At 37.9% G+C, this 17,816-nt stretch overlaps 1 protein-coding gene across 9 annotated transcripts in view; it reads left to right on the top strand.

Moving 5' to 3' along the window:
- The window catches only part of CTNNA2 (catenin alpha 2), a 1,086,060-nt gene that overhangs the window by 230,672 nt on the left and 837,572 nt on the right, over positions 1-17,816 (top strand). For all 9 annotated transcript variants that reach the window (XM_027622203.2, XM_027622199.2, XM_027622200.2 and 6 more), the window contains one exon: positions 1,877-2,072. In XM_027622203.2, the coding sequence (XP_027478004.1) occupies positions 1,877-2,072 (196 nt within the window). The remainder of the gene's footprint in view (positions 1-1,876; positions 2,073-17,816) is intronic.

Below are 17,816 nucleotides of genomic sequence, written 5' to 3'. Positions count from 1 at the left end.
ATTAGATCTCAAAACTCAGAATTGCATATAAGATGAGAATAAATGAGATATCAGTGAGAATAAGAGTATTTGCCTCTGATAATTAGCCTAGCATAAATCAAGATTTTTGAAGTGTTTACAGTATTTGCTTAGGGGCCTTCTGAGCTTATTTCCAGGTATTGGCTGTTTGGGGGAGTTGAGGTTCTTAGAAGAGTAGTGTGTTAATGTGTTAGAGTATATCCTTAATAAGGAGAACACTCTTGGGGTGCCTGGGTGGCTCAGACGGTTAAGCGTCTGCCTTTGGCTCAGGTCATGATCCCAGGGTCCTGGGATCGAGCCCCACATCAGGCTCCCTGCTGAGTAGGGAGCCTGCTTCTCCCTCTGTCTGCCTGCCGCTCCCCACTGCTGGTACTCTCTCTCTATCAAATTAAATAAAGTATTTTTAAAAAAAGAGAGGAGAAACACTCTTGTACCTTAGGAAAGTAACTTTGTGACAGGCTGTCTTTCTTCTGATGGTTGCCTCATTGTGGGTGGAACTGAAAAGACTAATGTGTATATGGGCTACATACACATTTTTACAGCTAACCATCGTTATCCGACAGTCTTATTCTTAATGATGGTACCTTCCTTTTTTTTTTTTTTGGCTCGTCTTTGTACTTAAATGTCCTTATAGAGTCTTTCTTTGATTCACTGTATCTAATTATTTAGCAATCAAAAGAGAGCTAAGTAGGACAGGTCCCAGTGTTACATTCACCACCTCTTAAGTATTGGTTCTGCTTGTATTCATCATCTTAATTCACATTTATTCAATACTTGTTTCCTTCTGGTATTATCGCTTTCCCTATAAACTGACTGGACTTTAATTGTGACTTTGACTAATCACTTTGTTTGCTTTTGGATTTAGAGTAAAATAGGAGAAACAACAGCATTTGGAACTTTTCTGTGGACTAGCTTTCTTGATCATCTCCAATAAAATCCTGAGTCTGCTAATCAGGGCAAATGTCAGTGAAAATAATCCACAACACCCACATTCTTATGAAGGCAATAAAAAATATGGAGGCCACGATGACTCGCAACTTTTGCTGAACAGAATATGAAACCGGTTTTTTTCATTCCACTCAAACTTCTCACTGGTAGAAAATAAAAGATCAGAAATCTATAGGAGATAAGTTGTTTGAAAGATAATAACAGCTTTGTTAGCAAATTAAATAACTCTAGTTATAGTGCTAAAAGAAGTTTGGCAGTTGAGATGTGTTACAAACTATGATACTTGGAAAAGGAGTGGCAATGAAAACCTAATTTCAAGTCTGGAAATTTTAGCTGGTTAACCAAATGTTGAGACTGAATCATTCGGTTCCCTCAGATCAGATTTACCATTTTGTTTTTATAAGATGAAATCAGAAATAGCAGAGCTCTTCAAAAGTCCTTGGTAAATGACCTGTAAGTAATGGGTATTGATGGCCCACTCTTTATTAACTGTTCTTTCACCTCTGCCCTGACTCTGGGGACTCAGGACTGGGTGTTGGTTCTCCTGAGTCAGTGCTCAGAGGCAATTCCACATTGGTTTTCCTTTTCCTGCCTTCCGGAAGATGGTTACTCCAGTGTGCACTGTTTTATCAGTCTGTGAAAGCACAACCTCCAGTGACCTGGAAACTAAGTTACCGGTGGGTCAGCTCTTCCAACGTATTCACATACTTTTTTTTTTTCTCTCTATGAAATAAATAGCTGTTTATTTATATGCTAACTTGTATAATTCCCCGTTTTCCTTAAGATTAGATTATGGGATGTGCATTCATGATTTAATAAACAAGGGCTGTTTTAAAATGATGAGATGATACTGTGTTTTTTTCTAGACAGTGGTGCAGATTAGTCTGACAGTTTTTCTTTCATCTTTAAGGTGACGACCCTTGTCAACACAAGCAACAAAGGCCCATCTGGTAAAAAGAAAGGGAGGTCAAAGAAAGCCCATGTACTGGCTGCATCTGTAGAGCAAGCCACTCAAAACTTCCTGGATAAGGGTGAACAGATAGCTAAGGAGAGTCAAGATCTCAAAGAAGAATTGGTCGCTGCGGTAGAGGATGTACGCAAACAAGGTAGGAAGAATAATATTGTTCAAGAGGGATCTATACTGATGTGCAAACAATCAATTTATCTCTAGAACCAATGCATATTTGCTCAAAGAAGTCGTCTTATGTTTTTCCTCAGTATCTGCACTTGTCATTTTTAATATTTGCTGGAATTAGGTGAATAGACAAATAGAGATATTTTTAGTTGTGGTTGTGTAGCTCAGCTATGAAAGCTTTATGTCTGCTGTTACTTCCAAATTTTCAAGTTGTTTTCCCTCGGTAGATGAACACAGACTCTTGTGTCAAACTGAGGCTCCAGGGAGGACAGGATGAGAATGCCTCATACTTAACAGAGTCACTGAACACCCAGGGTTTTAATGAGGAGGGAGGAGATGATTGTAAAGCAGTGTAATAAAATTATTGTTGCTTTGTATGATTTTCAAATTTATATCTTCAGTTCACAGCTAGTTAGCTCTCTATGGATCAGTTAACTATATAGCTAGCTAGTTAGCTAAAATGTAGTTTTTCAGCATACTTAAAATTTTTAATTGTGGTAAAATACCCATAACATAAAATGTACCATTTTAACCTTTTTTAAACTGTATAATTCAGTAGTGTTAGGTATATTTACATTGTTGAGTAGCCAATTTCTAGAACGGTTTCATCTTGTAGTACTGAAACTCTATACCTAAAGAACAACAATTCCTCATTTTCCCATTGCCCTAGCCCCTGGCAACCACTCTTCTACTTTTCTATGAATTTCACTACTCTAGATACCTTTTATAAGTGGGATCATATAGTATTTATGACTGATTTTTTTCACTTAGCTATCTTCATGGTTCATCCATGTTGGAGCATGGGTCAGAATTTCCTTCATTTTTAGGACTGAAAATATTCTAGTATATGTATATACCACATTTTCTTTATCCCTTCATCCCCTGATGGACATGTGTTTCTTCTACCTTTGGCTATTACCCCCAGCCTGGCCCCCCTACTGTGTTTCCTATCTCAGTAAAAGCCGTCATATGTATCCAGTTGCGCACTGCAGAAATCTTGATATCGTTCTTGTTATTTTTCTCTCCTTTCAAATACAGTCTATTACAAAGTCCCATAGATTTTTAACTCCAAAATGTCTCTTAAGTGGACCAATTCCTGTCTTATTTATTCAAGGTACCATGTTTTACCTGCCCCTGGGCTTTAGTACATGCTCTTTCCTTTTACATAGTTAAGGATGACTCATCTGCACATCCCAGCTCAAAGAAAACCTTCCCAGGGAAACCTTTCCTGACACTCCTGTCATACTTTTTCATGGCTTTTTCCATTATCACTTTGCACAGGAGAATTTAATATTTGTGAAGTAACCTGATTGATAACTTTCTACCATGACACACTATAAATTAATAAAGATAAAGACCAGACTGTGTCTCTTTTGCTGATCCATGCTTTGCAGTTCTTAGCAGTCATAAGACTTGAATGAATATTTGCTGAATAAATGAAGCAATAGATGAATAAATGTTCTATCCCTTTTCTTCTTACAAACTTACCACTTTTTAAATTCACAGATGGATATTTAGTCCCTGGAAATACCAACCCTCCTTCTTCACCAACAACCATTATTTTTCATGCTGCCATCTTTTTCCCTGTCTTCTCTCCCCTGAAAGTTAATTTCATTTACATTACTCTAATATAAATTGTTATGTAATTTGAAATGTTAAATTTTACATATTTCATCTAATGTGGATGGAGTATATTTGTATACGTGTTTTAACAACATGAAAGCTTCCAAATTTTCAAGTGCTGTTGAAGACTGGTAATCCTTCTGAATTGCAAATGTACCCTGTTTGTTTTAATGCATATGTAGTTTTCTTTTCTTTCTTTTTTAGGGTGACTGCATACATTTAAGTGCACTATTTTATAAGCTTTGACAAATGAATACACACTGTAAAACCATCACCACACTCAGGATAGTGAACCTATCCCTAGTGAAGAGGGCTTTGATTAGTCCCTAGGATGCTTTCTCAGAGCATTTATCTTTTATGGTGATATATTTTCCCTTATAGTGTTTTCAACAATCTTTCAGCTTTCCCTTATTTTTCCTCACAATTTAATTTTCACACATTCTGTAGAAATTAATATTTCAGTTTTCTCAAAGCTTATATAAGGAATGCTTTTTTTTTTTTTTTGGACATGATATAAAAACCAACATAGTTCTTAGCCAGCCTGTCCAGGAGATATGAGAGTGAGATTTTTTTTTTATTTTAAAAGATTTTATTTATTCATTTGAGAGAGAGAGAGAGACAGAGAGAGCACAAGCAGAGGGAGAGTGAGAGGGAGAAGCAGGCTCCCCGCTGAGCTGGGAGCCTGACACAGGGCTTGATCCTAGGACCCTGGGATCATGACTTGAGCCAAAGGCAGATGCTCAACCATCTGAGCCACCCTGATGCCCCAAGAGTGAGATTTTTTAAAGATGCTAGTTTAGGACAGCTTACAGAGGTCACTGTTATGGAGGATATTTTAAACTTTCTCTATATTATCCACTTCTTATTATAGAAAAATTATGCATCAGAAATGATGCCTATGAGTTGACTGTATACAAGTCCCACTAGTGGGGGCGCCTGGGTGGCTGAGCCCCGCATTGGGCTCCCTGCCCTGCGGGGAGTCTGCTTCTTCCTCTCCCTTTGCCTCTCTCTCTCAAATAAATAAATAAAATCTTTTAAAAAAATAAAAAAATAAATAAAAGGTCAACTATCACGTGTCCCTTTTGCTGAACAGTGTCAAATTTAAGGAAACATTGTTATAGTCTGCAAAATAGCAAACATTGTCCGGGCAAAAGTTTTAGAAATTTTCTTTTCCTGGGGAGTCTGGGTGGCTCAGATGGTTAAGCATATGCCTTTGGCTTGGGTCATGATCCCAGCGTCCTGGGATCGAGCCCCATGTCTGGCTCCTGGCTCAGCAGGGAGTCTGCTTCTCCCTCTGCCTCTCCCCCTGCTCGTGCTTTCTTTCTCTTCTCTCTCTCTGTATCTCTGTGTCTCGAAGAATAAATAAAATCTTTTAAAAAAATTTTTCTTTTCCTGTTTCTCTCATTGTCAAATATCTCTCACTCTCTCTATATAGAGTTCAGATGCCTGTCTATGTGAGAGATGCCTCTTGTGCCTGACAACAGAGTCCTCAGACTCTCCTTTCTGCTCTGTGCCCCTTCTCAGTTCTTAGTGTATCTCCTTAGCCCATCTGGTTTTGCCCAATTTTCCCATTGGCCCATACCCAGATTTTATTCACAACTGAAAGCCTGGGTTGATTTTCAGAGAGAGATAAGGAGATCAAGGGGAACACCTAAGGATTAGAACAGGACTATTTAGTTATTGGAAACTTCGAAACTTAGTACCTTTCCTTCCATCATGGAAGTCTACTTTCTTACCTGTAAGATGATATTCAGAAATTATGAGAGTGCGGCCATCTAGAAATAATATCCTCCTATAAAGTGGCCCTAGTATCTGTATATGCTCACTTATCAAATAATGTGTAGTTTAGAACTAAATCTATGAGAGGGGATCTTTTACTATTGAGTTGTTTTTGCTTTTTTAAATCAAATGATCTGAAAGTGTTGCCACTTTCTAAATTATGTTCAGCACAACTCAATGCCAGAAGTTTTAATATTGTACAACTGCATTTTCAGACTTTTAATACAGAACCATTTCTTATTGGGGTTTTTCTGAGATTTTACAGCATCCATGATTATAATCACTGTAATATGGCAAGATTATATATGAAATTATCTATTTATGCCATTATTGTTTCTAGGCTAGACTTAGTGTTATTTGAATTTCTTTATCATTTAAAAAATGTATTATCTCTTTTAAACCTTAAAAATGCTCAGTATGAGGGGTGACAATATTTTTACTAAAAGTATATTATTCCAGTAGAAGATTTTCCTGTGCTTTTAAGTTCTAACCTGCAAAAAGAAGTGTTCGAGTACATGTACGATAGAGTTTCTGTTAAAAACAAGTAACAAGGGCGCCTGGGTGGCTCAGTTGGTTAAGCGACTGCCTTCAGCTCAGGTCATAATCCTGGAGTCCCGGGATCGAGTCCCGCATCAGGCTCCCTGCTCAGCAGGGAGTCTGCTTCTCCCTCTGACCCTCTTCCCTCTCGTGCTCTCTATCTCTCATTCTCTCTCTTTCAAATAGATGAATGAAATCTTAAAAAAAAAGAACAAGTAACAAAACTAAATCATCGAAATATGTATTAAAGAAGATAAATCATTGTACTCAAAATTTAGAACTCTGATATTTTAGACTTAGGTAAAGATGGGATATTTGGTCAGAGGTGTGTGTGTGTGTGTGTGTGTGTGTGTGTGTGTCTGTGTGTCTGTGTGTCTGTGTGTCTGTGTATCTGGGTAACTGTTTTATCATAGCTAAAATAAAGTAATTACATATATGTATATTGTCTTCCTAAATTAAGTTTAAACTTCATCAGGATAGGAACAATGATGTGTATGTGTTTTTTTCTACTCCTAAAGTACTTAGCATGGTTGCTCTAGCACATGGCAGGTGATACTCAGGGGAAGGAGGCTTGCATGTCAGCAAAGCAGGCTTACAAGTCAACAGAGCACCAGATGTTTGGTTAAGATACCTGCTTTCTAATGTTACTTTAGCCAAAAGCTACATGATTTAAACTAAATCACTTAACCACTTGAAGCCTCAATTTCTCCAGTTTTCAAATACAGACAGTAATTGTTGCATTTTCCTCACTGGATTGTTTAACATAATGAAGTCACAAAGAGATTATAAAAACATTAAATGTTATATAGATGTGAGGTATATTTATTAATTATAATTTATCAAAATAATCTGTACTACCTATGGCAATAGCTCTCTTTCCTATCACTGAGCAGTCCTGGGCCTTCCAGGCAGGATGCTGGAGAGCTGAATCAGCATCTAGTAGTCTCCCAGAAGGGGACCGAGTAGCTCAGTTTGGCTTGGATTTGGTGGTAGTTGTGTGTGGTCCCAGAAAACTGTGATTTAATAGTTGTGCAGCCAGTGAACCATATGTAGAAAAGCTCCTAATGAGGAACGCAAAGGGAATTATTCCAATAGTGTCTTTATAGTGAAGCTCTGGGCCAAAAACAAAGCTTGGGACAGAGAATGCCAAAACATTTTTAATGTTTACCATCAAGACCTTCCTGGATGGAAACTCTTTCTGAACTATGGACTAATCTGGGTTTCTTAAATCTCAGTGAATATTAATACCTCCTGGGAAGCTTTTGAAACTCTTGATGTTCAGGCCTTCACCCTTATCAATTAAGTTAGAAACTGTGGAGCAGGACCTAGGCATCAAGGTTTTTAAAGTTCCCCAGGTGATTAATCCACTTCTTGTCCATTATCTCCACTTTGATGACTCATCAATCCCTGTTAGTCAGCTAACGTTTCACATTAGGTAGCAGATGGCAGTCACTCATTTTAGAAGGCCTATAAGCTTATAGTATGCATAGAGTTAGAGAGGAGAAATTTACATAGGAGAAACAACCTGATATTCTATGCTAATATGTTGTGGATAGATATATTCTGTGCTAAATGAGGTCTTATAATGCCTGACCTTCTGTAGGCACTCTGAGAATATGCTTTAAGTATATGCTAAGGAACCAGATCTATAGGACAGTTAATATTTAAATTGCTGTTGGAAAAGAAAGGTATGAAGCTGGAATTAGCAAGGAAGAAAGTATGTTTAAACTGAGCATGGATTAAAAATCTGTCAAGGATAGTGTGACAAGCATTTCAGGTTGAAGCAACCTGATTTTTAAAGGCAAAGAGATAAGAATGACATTGATAATTGGGGGATGGGTAGAAAAGCCTTGATTTGTTGAGAAGTTTCATATTCAGGCATAGTTAGAAATCTGGTAAGATGATAAGAAGGGACCACAGTGGGAAAAGTTTAGGAATTAGGCTGTGTATAGACAACATGATGGAATAAAGATAGGAAGAAAAGAAGGAAGCTAGCTGATTGGCTTCTACCTTTTAAGTGATATTTTAGAGATTATTTTGGCAACTTCATGGAAAGTTGACTAAATCAGAGAAAGATTGGACTCAGATTGCTTATGTGTTGTTGTAATATTGAAGCGAAAACAAAGCAAAAATACTTTGAGGTTCTAGGATTGATGTGGTGGCAATAAGAAGAGAAATAAGAAACTAGATGTTACAAACATTGTGAAAAAGAATAAAAGATTTGCCATTTGTTGAAAGGAAGAAACAAGAGTCAATATTTATTCTAAATTTTTGGCTCTATACAACTTAATTGGGATATCTAAGTGGTGACAGGGATGGGGAGAAATGACTGATTTGATTTTAAACATCGATGAATGAGAGGAACTGCCTAGCAGATGGTTAATGCTATGGGAATGGAACTTTGGAGAAACAGAGAAATTTGACATCTTTTGAGGTAATGAATGAAGCTTTTAGAGACAGTCCTTTTTTTTTTTTTTTTTTTGAGTACTTGCCAATAGATATATAGAGAGAAGAATAGAGAGATGTAGGTTTAGTTTTGGATGAAAGGCTCAATTAGGATTACAAGATGGGATAGAAATAGAGGAGAGAGGCATGCCCTGAAATATGACCAGAGAACAAAGATAGTACAGAATCCTGAAATCCAAGGGAATAGACTATTTTGCAAAGGAGACAGTGATCAATTTAGATGCTAGAATGCTGTTGCAATTAGGTCAAATTCTTCTGAGATCATGGAGGATTAATAATGAGAAAATGCCTTGGATTTTGCTAGAAAGGTATCATTAATTTTATTTAAAAGTTCATTTTCAGGAAGCTGAAGGAAAGAGTAGATGGTGAAGTAATGGATCTAGGCAGGAAAGCTCACCATAGTCGTCTTTGGCCATCAGTGCACTATATATATCATTGTACTTTTGCTTCTGCAGATAGTCTGGTACTCAAATGAGGGACCATATGTTATCATGATTTCATGTATCTCTGGAGCCTGGCACATTGTGAGCACTTATGGCATGATTCCAAAGATTGCCACAGTGTGGAAGGAGAAAAATCCAAGAGTGTTTGGAGAAAATATTAAAGACAAGCAAAGAATATGATTTTTGCTTACTTTGCTTATTTTGTTGAGCCCAGATCAGAAGTATCAGAGCATATACCCAGAGAGGGAGCCACTGGTGAGAGCGATTGTAGAGGGAAAAGGCTCAGGTTGGTTGTATGAGATAATGCAGAAGGTACATTTCTTTATCTAGAAAACAGGTAGGAAGGAGGAAAGATGTACCCAACAATGGGTTTTATAGAAAAGATTAGAATCAAAGTAAATTGGTTGAAACTATCTCAATTATTTTGAACAAAAGAGGAGGTGATTTTAATGGATCATGTATATCTAATATTTGACCACTGTTGTGGATTTAAAATTAATGTCTGTTACCAGCATCTGTGTGGATCTCTCATATATTTCTAAGGGATTTATTTATTGAATACAACTGATTGTTACTGCATTTGAAAAGGCCAATTTATAACAGGCTTAATTGTCTAAGAATTTTTAAATTTAATGTGTTTATTTGGTATGTACTAGCATCTGCTAGCAATGGGATGCTCACATATTGCCTTTATGAATCTTCTTTGATTTGAAATGGATCCAAAAGCTGTGCTTTGAGTGATAGGCAGTCTTCATATTTGTCCAATAAGCAGCTCCATTTAAGAGGTAATGCAGCAGTTGCTTCGCTGCCATCCCATTTTTATAACTCCACACCCTCTTGAGCCATGGATCAGTTGCTTGGGCTTTCTGTCTTCTCAAACAACCTTCTCTGATTGCCCACTCTCTGTCTAGGAAGTTACAACAAATAAAAACAATTAAGACATGACCCAGCCACCAAGATATGCCAGGCCAGGGTACAGACAGACTTGTATATGGCCCTCATCCAACTTTAAGAGAGATCTCATGGAGTGAAGTGACAAGAGGTACAGATACAAGAGGTAGTTTTTTTCATGGAACCATTTTTTACGTCAGAGATGGTCAAACCATTCACTGCTCATACAAGGTTTTGGTTTGTTTGCATACAAGTTCAACTGTTAAGTGATATGGTAATATCAACTAGTTCCATCATTAATTTTTTTACCCAATCAATATTTATTGAGCAACCGGGGCACCTGGGTGGTTCAGTCAGTTAGGCATCTGACTTTGGCTCAGGTCATGATCTTGGGGTCCTGGCATCGAGCCCCACATCAGGCTCCCCACTCAGCAGGGAGTCTGCTTGTCCCTCTGCCCCCCGCCCCCTGCTCATGCTCAGCTCTCTCTCTCTCTCAAATAAATAAATAAAATATTTAAAAAAATATTTATTGAGTAAATGATGAAGAGTGGACTGAGACAGACAGATCAAGACTGAGAAAAAGTATGGCGCCTGGGTGGCTCAGTCGTTAAGCGTCTGCCTTCGGCTCAGGTCATGGTCCCAGGGTCCTGAGATCGAGCCCTGCATCGGGCTCCCTGCTCCGCGGGAAGCCTGCTTCTTCCTCTCCCACTCCTGCTGCTTGTGTTCCTGCTCTCGCTATCTCTGTCTCTGTCAAATAAATAAATAAAATCTTAAAAAAAAAAAAAAGACTGAGAAAAAGTAGTAGAGGGAGAGAGAAATGTGTCCCTCACATCTCTGAGGAGAGAAACCTTTTGCCTCTTGATGACTTAGACTTTCTCTTTCCTTACCCCCTTTGTTATTGGGGTGTGATGTTGGTGGAATGAGCTGGTCCAACAAAAACTCTAGTTGTTATCAACTCTGTGAACTCTTTAGCTAAGATCTGGTCCAAGGCCATTTCCATGGCCAAGAGGTTCCTACTGTCAGATAGTCCTGTCGGTCATCCTCCACCTGCCCTGTTGATATGTAAAACAACTGTGTGGGGAGGGGTGAGGGAATGTTTTCTCTTGGAGCACTATCCACAGAGGTCAACTCTCTAAGGAGAAGGAGAGCTGGGGGTATTGCAAGGATTCTGTTACTCCTCTGCTTGTCCTTTTTCTCAGGACAACTATCTCCCAAATGTCCCTTACTTTATGCCTCTACTCTTGGTGCTCAGAATTTTTGGTCTCCTAGAAATACTGGACTTGCTTTTCTGTGCTGTGTGCTGACTCTTCACTGCTGCTTGACTATCCTTGCATGAGTGGTATGTTACTGTGTTCTAATGTAGCATCCTATTGGTCATGGGGTGAGATTTCACTGCTGTATAGTTGGAGGGCTAGGGGAGTAGGTCTCCACTGAAGGGGTGTACCTTCAGTGGAGACCTACTAATTCTCCTCTTCAGGGAGGAGGAGAATTTCATGACAGAAAATGGAGATTTGAGAGGCAAATCCTAGGGAAGAGCAAAAGAAAGAAGAGGAATACTCATTTCTCTCTTTGAATCTTGCTTCCTTGAGCTCGGACTTTGCTGACTGTAGATCCATTGCTTTAAAAAATAATATTATCAGGATACCTGGGTGGCTCAGTTGGTTAAGTAACTGACTCATGAGTTCAGCTCAGGCCATGATCTCAGGATTGGGAGATGGAGCCCCATGTCAGGCTCCATGCTGGGTGTGGAGCCTGCTTAAGATTCTCTGTTTCCCTCTCCCTCTCCCTCTGCCTCTCCCCTGGCTCACACACTCTCTCTCTCAATAACAATAATAATAATATCAAGTAATATAATAAAGTGCATGTTTATTAGATGAAGCAAAAGCAGACCTTGAAGTTGGGATGGGAAGTATCTCTTCAGTCTCAGACTTCAGTACAGCTGAGTCATGGACCTGATGATGCTCTGCTGTGTCCATGCACCACTGCTGCTCACTGTCCCTCACACAGCATCTCCTCCCCTTCTTTACAGAGGCATCTTTCACCAGGTGTTTCTCAAAATGAAGTTCACAGACCACTTGTTTCAGAATCACCTGTGTGAGGATGGGTAATGTCTATAAAAATTCAAATTCCTGAGCCTGGCCATAAACCCAGATTCAGTATAGCTGGGGTACCACTAAGAATCTTTATTTCCAGCCAGTACCCCAATCTTATGCTTCCAAAGTTTGCAAATCACTAACAGTCCAAGCTTTATACATCTTCACACACAACACTTTAATTAGTTTAAGTCTTTTTTTCTTCCAGTGAAAAGGATGTTATCCAGGAATGAAATTAATTTTCAGAAGCTTTAATATCAGAAGTTAAAAAAATAGAAAAAACCTTAGAGATACATACAATGACAAAAAAATAAAGAGGTTTAATATGAAAAAATCATAAAGAAAAATGCATAAATGTGAAAATGCTGTACAATTTAAGATTCCTCTTAATGCCTAGTTTAACATTTGCATTAGTTTTAACTGTTGCATATTTGGTTAAATAAAACATATTCATATGCCAAAGTTTGCACTAGTTGAGGGCCCAGGAACGTCCCATATCAACTTGAGGCCCCATGTATGGCTCTTGTTTCAACATATTAGGAGATAATGACAGATGACTCTTTTCATCTGATCCCTCTTTCTGGAGCTCTTGGCTTTTGAAAATGCCATAATCTTTCAGGAAGAATAATAAAAGCAATAGCTTCCATTGATTGGTTGCCACTCCATTTGTAAGACACTTGGCATATATTCTTTCAATATTATTTTGTTAGTTATTTGAAGTATTATTATCCATATTTTATATAAAATGATATTGATGCTGAAAGATCTCCATGTACATTCATTGACTAGGACAATTAACTCAACAACTATTTAAGTACTATGTACCTGCCCTATTTTAGGGACTGGGAATATAGTATGCTGAAGAAAGAAAACAGATATTCCCTGCCTATGTATCATATGACCTCACTGATATGAGGAATTCTTAATCTCAGGAACAAACTGAGGGTTGCTGGAGTGGTCGGGGATGGGAGGGATGGGGTGGCTGGGTGATGGACATCGGGGAAGATATGTGCTATGGTGAGCGCTGTGAATTGTGTAAGACTGTTGAATCACAGATCTGTACTTCTGAAACAAATAACGCAACATATTTTAAGAAAAAAGAAAAAGAAGATAGCAGGAGAGGAAGAATGAAGGGGAGTAAGTCAGAGGGGGAGACGAACCAGGAGAGATGATGGACTCTGAAAAACAAACTGAGGTTTCTGGAGGGGAGGAGGGTGGGGGATGGGTTAGCCTGGTGATGGGTATTGAGGAGGGCACATTCTGCATGGAGCACTGGGTGTTATGAACAAACAATGAATCATGGAACAGTACACCAAAACAAATTATGTAATATATGGTGATTAACATAACAATAAAAAAATAAAAAAAAATACTACATTCTGACATAAGACAGACAATAATAAAAAATAAAGCAGGCTGTAGAAGTGTGATTTAAAGATGGAACAACCCAAGGCATGCTGAATGAAAGATAAATTGATAAGTTGGACTTAAAATTAAAAACTTTAGCTCTGTGAAAGACAGCGCTAAGAGAATGAAGACAAGCCATAGACAGGGAGAAAATATTTGTAAGTCACATATCTGTTAAAGGACTTGTATCAAAGATATATCAAGAACTCCTAAAATTCAACAATAAGAAAAGGAATTACTGGATTCAAAAATGGCAGAAGACCTGAATAGACACATCACCAATGAAGATATATAGGTGGCAAATAATCATATGGAAAAAATATTCAGCATCATTTGTCATTAGGGAAGTGAAAATTAAAACGAAGAGATTTTACTGTATACCTATTAGAATCCGTAAAATTCCCTAAGTTGACAATACCAAATGGTGGTGAGGATGAGAAACAAGAACTCTTATTCATTCAGACGCAAAATCATACAGCCACTTTGGAAGACAGTTTGGTAATTATTTTTATAAAACTAAAAATAGAGTTACCATATAACCTATCAATCTCAATGTTTGGTGTTCACCCCACTGTTAGGAAAAATCATATCTGTACAAAATCACCCAACCTTATTGTATTAAAAACAAATCTCTTATTTTAGAATAATCTTAAATTTACAGAAAATTTACAAAGACAGTACAGAGCATTACCATATACCCTACACCCAGTTTCACCTAATGTCATTATGGTACATTTGTAACAACTAATGAACCAATATTGATACATTATTAATGGACCTGAGCACAATAGTAAAAACAAAAACAAAAAACAACCCCCCCCCAAACGCCATAATAACACGCCCTTCTGCTGATGTGATTAACGAAAGTGGCAAGAACACAGTGTGGATGCTGAAATATTCTTGTTCTTACATGGACTTGCAAAGAGTGATAAATTATACATCGGTCTGAATAAAATGTGGAATCTAGTTTAGAAGATTGCCAATCCGGGACTATTTCCTCTAATACCCTTTATTGAGATCCTGACTTGTCAGCCTCAGTAAAACTGTCTTGCCTTTCACAGAATAGATTTAAAGAGGCTTACAGGATATACAAAACACAGTAAGAAAAAAAAAAGAAATCCATGGAAAAGAAGAAAGAAGGGTAAGGTCAGAGACTAGAGAGAAGCCAGGAAAGTGGCTAATGCACATATAAATCAGTGCCCAAGCATGCTGCGTTGTGTGTACGTGTCCACTCCAGAGCGGGAAGATGGCAGGAGGAGCATTAAGGGGTATGGAGGGCAGTTTTGTAGTGGACCCAGAGCCAAATTCCAACTCTGCAATTATCATGCTGCCTGTGCTGTGTGACCTGGGCAAGTTCCTTATCCTCCATGCATCAGGGTTCACATGAGTTAAGTGGGGCTAATCGCGCATACACTTTCAGGACTGTTGCAGAGCACAGATAACGGGATGCACGTAAAGTGCTTAGCACCAGACCTAGCACGCTGCGGGCTCTAAAATCCTGGTAGTCATTGCCTTTACCATGAATCGTTACTGTTACTGGACTTGCTACAACTGGGCAACAGGTTAGACTCTTAGGCTTTCTAACTGACCAATTGTAAATGCAAAGTATTATGATATTTTTAATTATAAAACGAAACAAAATCTTTCAGATGGATTGCTAAGTCACCTCCATTTCATCTGAATTCCACTTATTTTAAGGGAAATTCCTTAAACAAAACTTTTGATCCCACTCATGCATAAATAGAAATAGTCTACATTTCAGCATAATGATAAGGAAACCTGGTCATCAAGCACTTCCCTTTTAATAACTAAGTCTGTAATTCAATCAAAAATGCAACTGACATAAACATCTTGAATAACCACAGGATAAGACTGTCCAGGATGAAGCTGATTCACTGATGCATCCCTAACTGTGACCTATGCCAGCAACCTGATGCAGCCTGGTCCATCTGCTCTACCTGCAGACCCCCCTAAAACTGAGACCAAGTGAGCATGCTTTTATATGGAATTCTAACTTGTTTTTTGAAAGATTTATTTATTTGAGAGAGAGAGAGAGAGAACATGAGCAGGAGGAGGGAGAAGGAGAGAGAATCTCAGGCAGACTCCCTGCTGAGCACAGAGCACACTGCAGGGTTCGATCCCAGGACCCCGAGATCATGACCTGAGATGAAATCAAGAGTTAGACACTTAATCAACTGAGCCACCCAGGTGCCCCTCCCATGAGTTTTTAAAATAAATTTGCTACCTATAAATGGTTCCTTTTCACCTACACCATTCTGGCTTTCAGGCTGACCACTCTCTGGAACCTGCTCTGGTCTGAGTCACTGAGCTCAGCGTTGGTCGTATCTGGCCATTTCTCCCTCTACATCTTAACCTCTCAGTAGCATTACATGGAGTTGACAACCACCCATCCGTCCGGTCACCCTTTTTTCTCACTTCTCTTGGCTTCTGTAGTACCTCCTTTTCCTCCTACCTCTTTCTAGTCCCACATCTTAGAATTCTGAGTATTGGAATGTCCTAGGGCTTAGGCCTGGGCTTTCTTTTCTATTAGTCATTTCACTCTATTTACCAAAGACTTAAATTTTTTTGCCTCTGGACCTTAGATGGGTCTATGTACTTTGCTCCCACTCAGATCCAATTATACCCTCCCTCATTTTTTTCCCATTTAGGAATGGCAGTAACCCCGTTGCTTAATAGCATGAGAGTTATACTGTATTCCTTTTTATCCCTTATTCCTTACATCCAAAGCCATAATTTAATTTTATAAGCCTTGCTCCAAAACATATTCTAAACCTATCCATTTTAAAGCAGTGCAGCATAATCATTAAGAGCACAGGTTATGGAACTGGACGGCCTACATTTGAAAGCTGACTCCAATGTTTCTAATGTGTGATTTTAATAATTCATATAATCTCCCATAGACCTCAGTTTCATCATCTGTAAGGTGGGAATAATAATAGTACTCATCTCATGGGATGGTTCTTAATATAGGCAAGGGACTTAAATCAGTGCTGACAGATAGTAATATATAAATTAATACTTATAATTATATAAATGCTAATTTAAAACACTTGCTCAGAAAGGCCTTTCCTAACCCCTCCATAAAAAACAAAGTAGGAACTATATTCTTTTTTTTTTCTTTTTGATCTACAAGCCAACTGAAAGAGAAGCTAGATTTATCATATCAGTCAGTGTTATACAAAGAAATAGACAATAAGATGTATGTACATATTTGATGAGATTTATTTTAAGGGATTGATTCATGAGATTGTGGGGGCTAGCAAGTCCAAAATCTTTCAGGCAAGCTGGTAGGCTGGAAACTCAGACAGAAGTTACTGCTGTGGTCTTGAGGCACAATTTGTTCTTCAGTGATTCTCAGTTTTTGCTTTTAAGTCTTTCCAGATGATTAGATGAGGCCCACCCACATTATTAAGGGTGATCTCCTTTACTTAAAGTAAACTGATTATAGATTTTAATAGCATCTACAAAATACCTTGAAAACATATCTAGATTAGTGCTTGATTAAATAACTGGGTACTGTTATTTAATAATAATAGCCTAGCCAAGTTGACACAATTAAACTAACTACCACATTGGGTAGCAATTGATAAATTACTCTGTGAATTTGAACCAATTATATAGAGATGAGAGTGCATGTTTTCTTTTTCTAAACCTCCCTATTATGCACTCTTCATGAGCTTGCTTTTGGAAATAGGTTGCCACTTATTGCTGAACTTCTCTCGAAAAACCCTGAACCTACCAAATGAAGGTTGTGGAGGTATAGACTCCAAAAAGGCAGGTTTCTTGTGGTTTTATTTGTGTTTCTTGGAGACACTGGAGCTTCAGCTCTGCCAAAAGCCACCTGTAACACGTGCTGAAACTAACCATTTTCTGTCAGAATTCTTGTTCGTCAAATAATAATGCCAGTCCCATCTAATCTGTAAAATTTTAAGAATTAGATAATACCAGAATGAAAGAGTTTGAGAAAACATGAACCACTTTTCAAAATGAATATGTACCTATTCAATTGCTTTTTTAAAAGCATGAGTTTTCCTTTATGAAACTAGAAGATAAGCTCACAAGCTGTATGTTTTAAGCAAATATTTAGATAATTTTTCCATTTTTGGTCAAGTCTATGTTTTAGGTTCACATTGTCATTTCAGTTTGGATGATCATGAGGATTTAATGAACTGTTTGCATGATTCATTTGAAGTTATACTTTTTAAAAATACTTTTGTTTTTAACAACCAAAGAATAACTCAAATTTGTTGGTGCTATTAAGCCAATCTGGCCTTCTATTTAGCATTTCTAAAAATAATTAATGCTATGTAAGTTGATGCATATTGTTGAAATGATGTATTTTCAGTGTTGGTACCATATTTATTTGTACTTTTTGTGCTCTCACAGATGGAATGAAATTTGAGCTTCAGTATGATTATCTTTTTAAAACATAAAAGCATTTAATAACATTGTCTT

The sequence above is a fragment of the Zalophus californianus genome, chromosome 8 (assembly GCF_009762305.2).
Source record: "Zalophus californianus isolate mZalCal1 chromosome 8, mZalCal1.pri.v2, whole genome shotgun sequence".
Classification (NCBI taxonomy): domain Eukaryota; kingdom Metazoa; phylum Chordata; class Mammalia; order Carnivora; family Otariidae; genus Zalophus; species Zalophus californianus.
The sequence above is the reverse complement of the archived record's forward strand: the minus strand, read 5'-3'. Positions and strand labels throughout refer to the sequence as shown.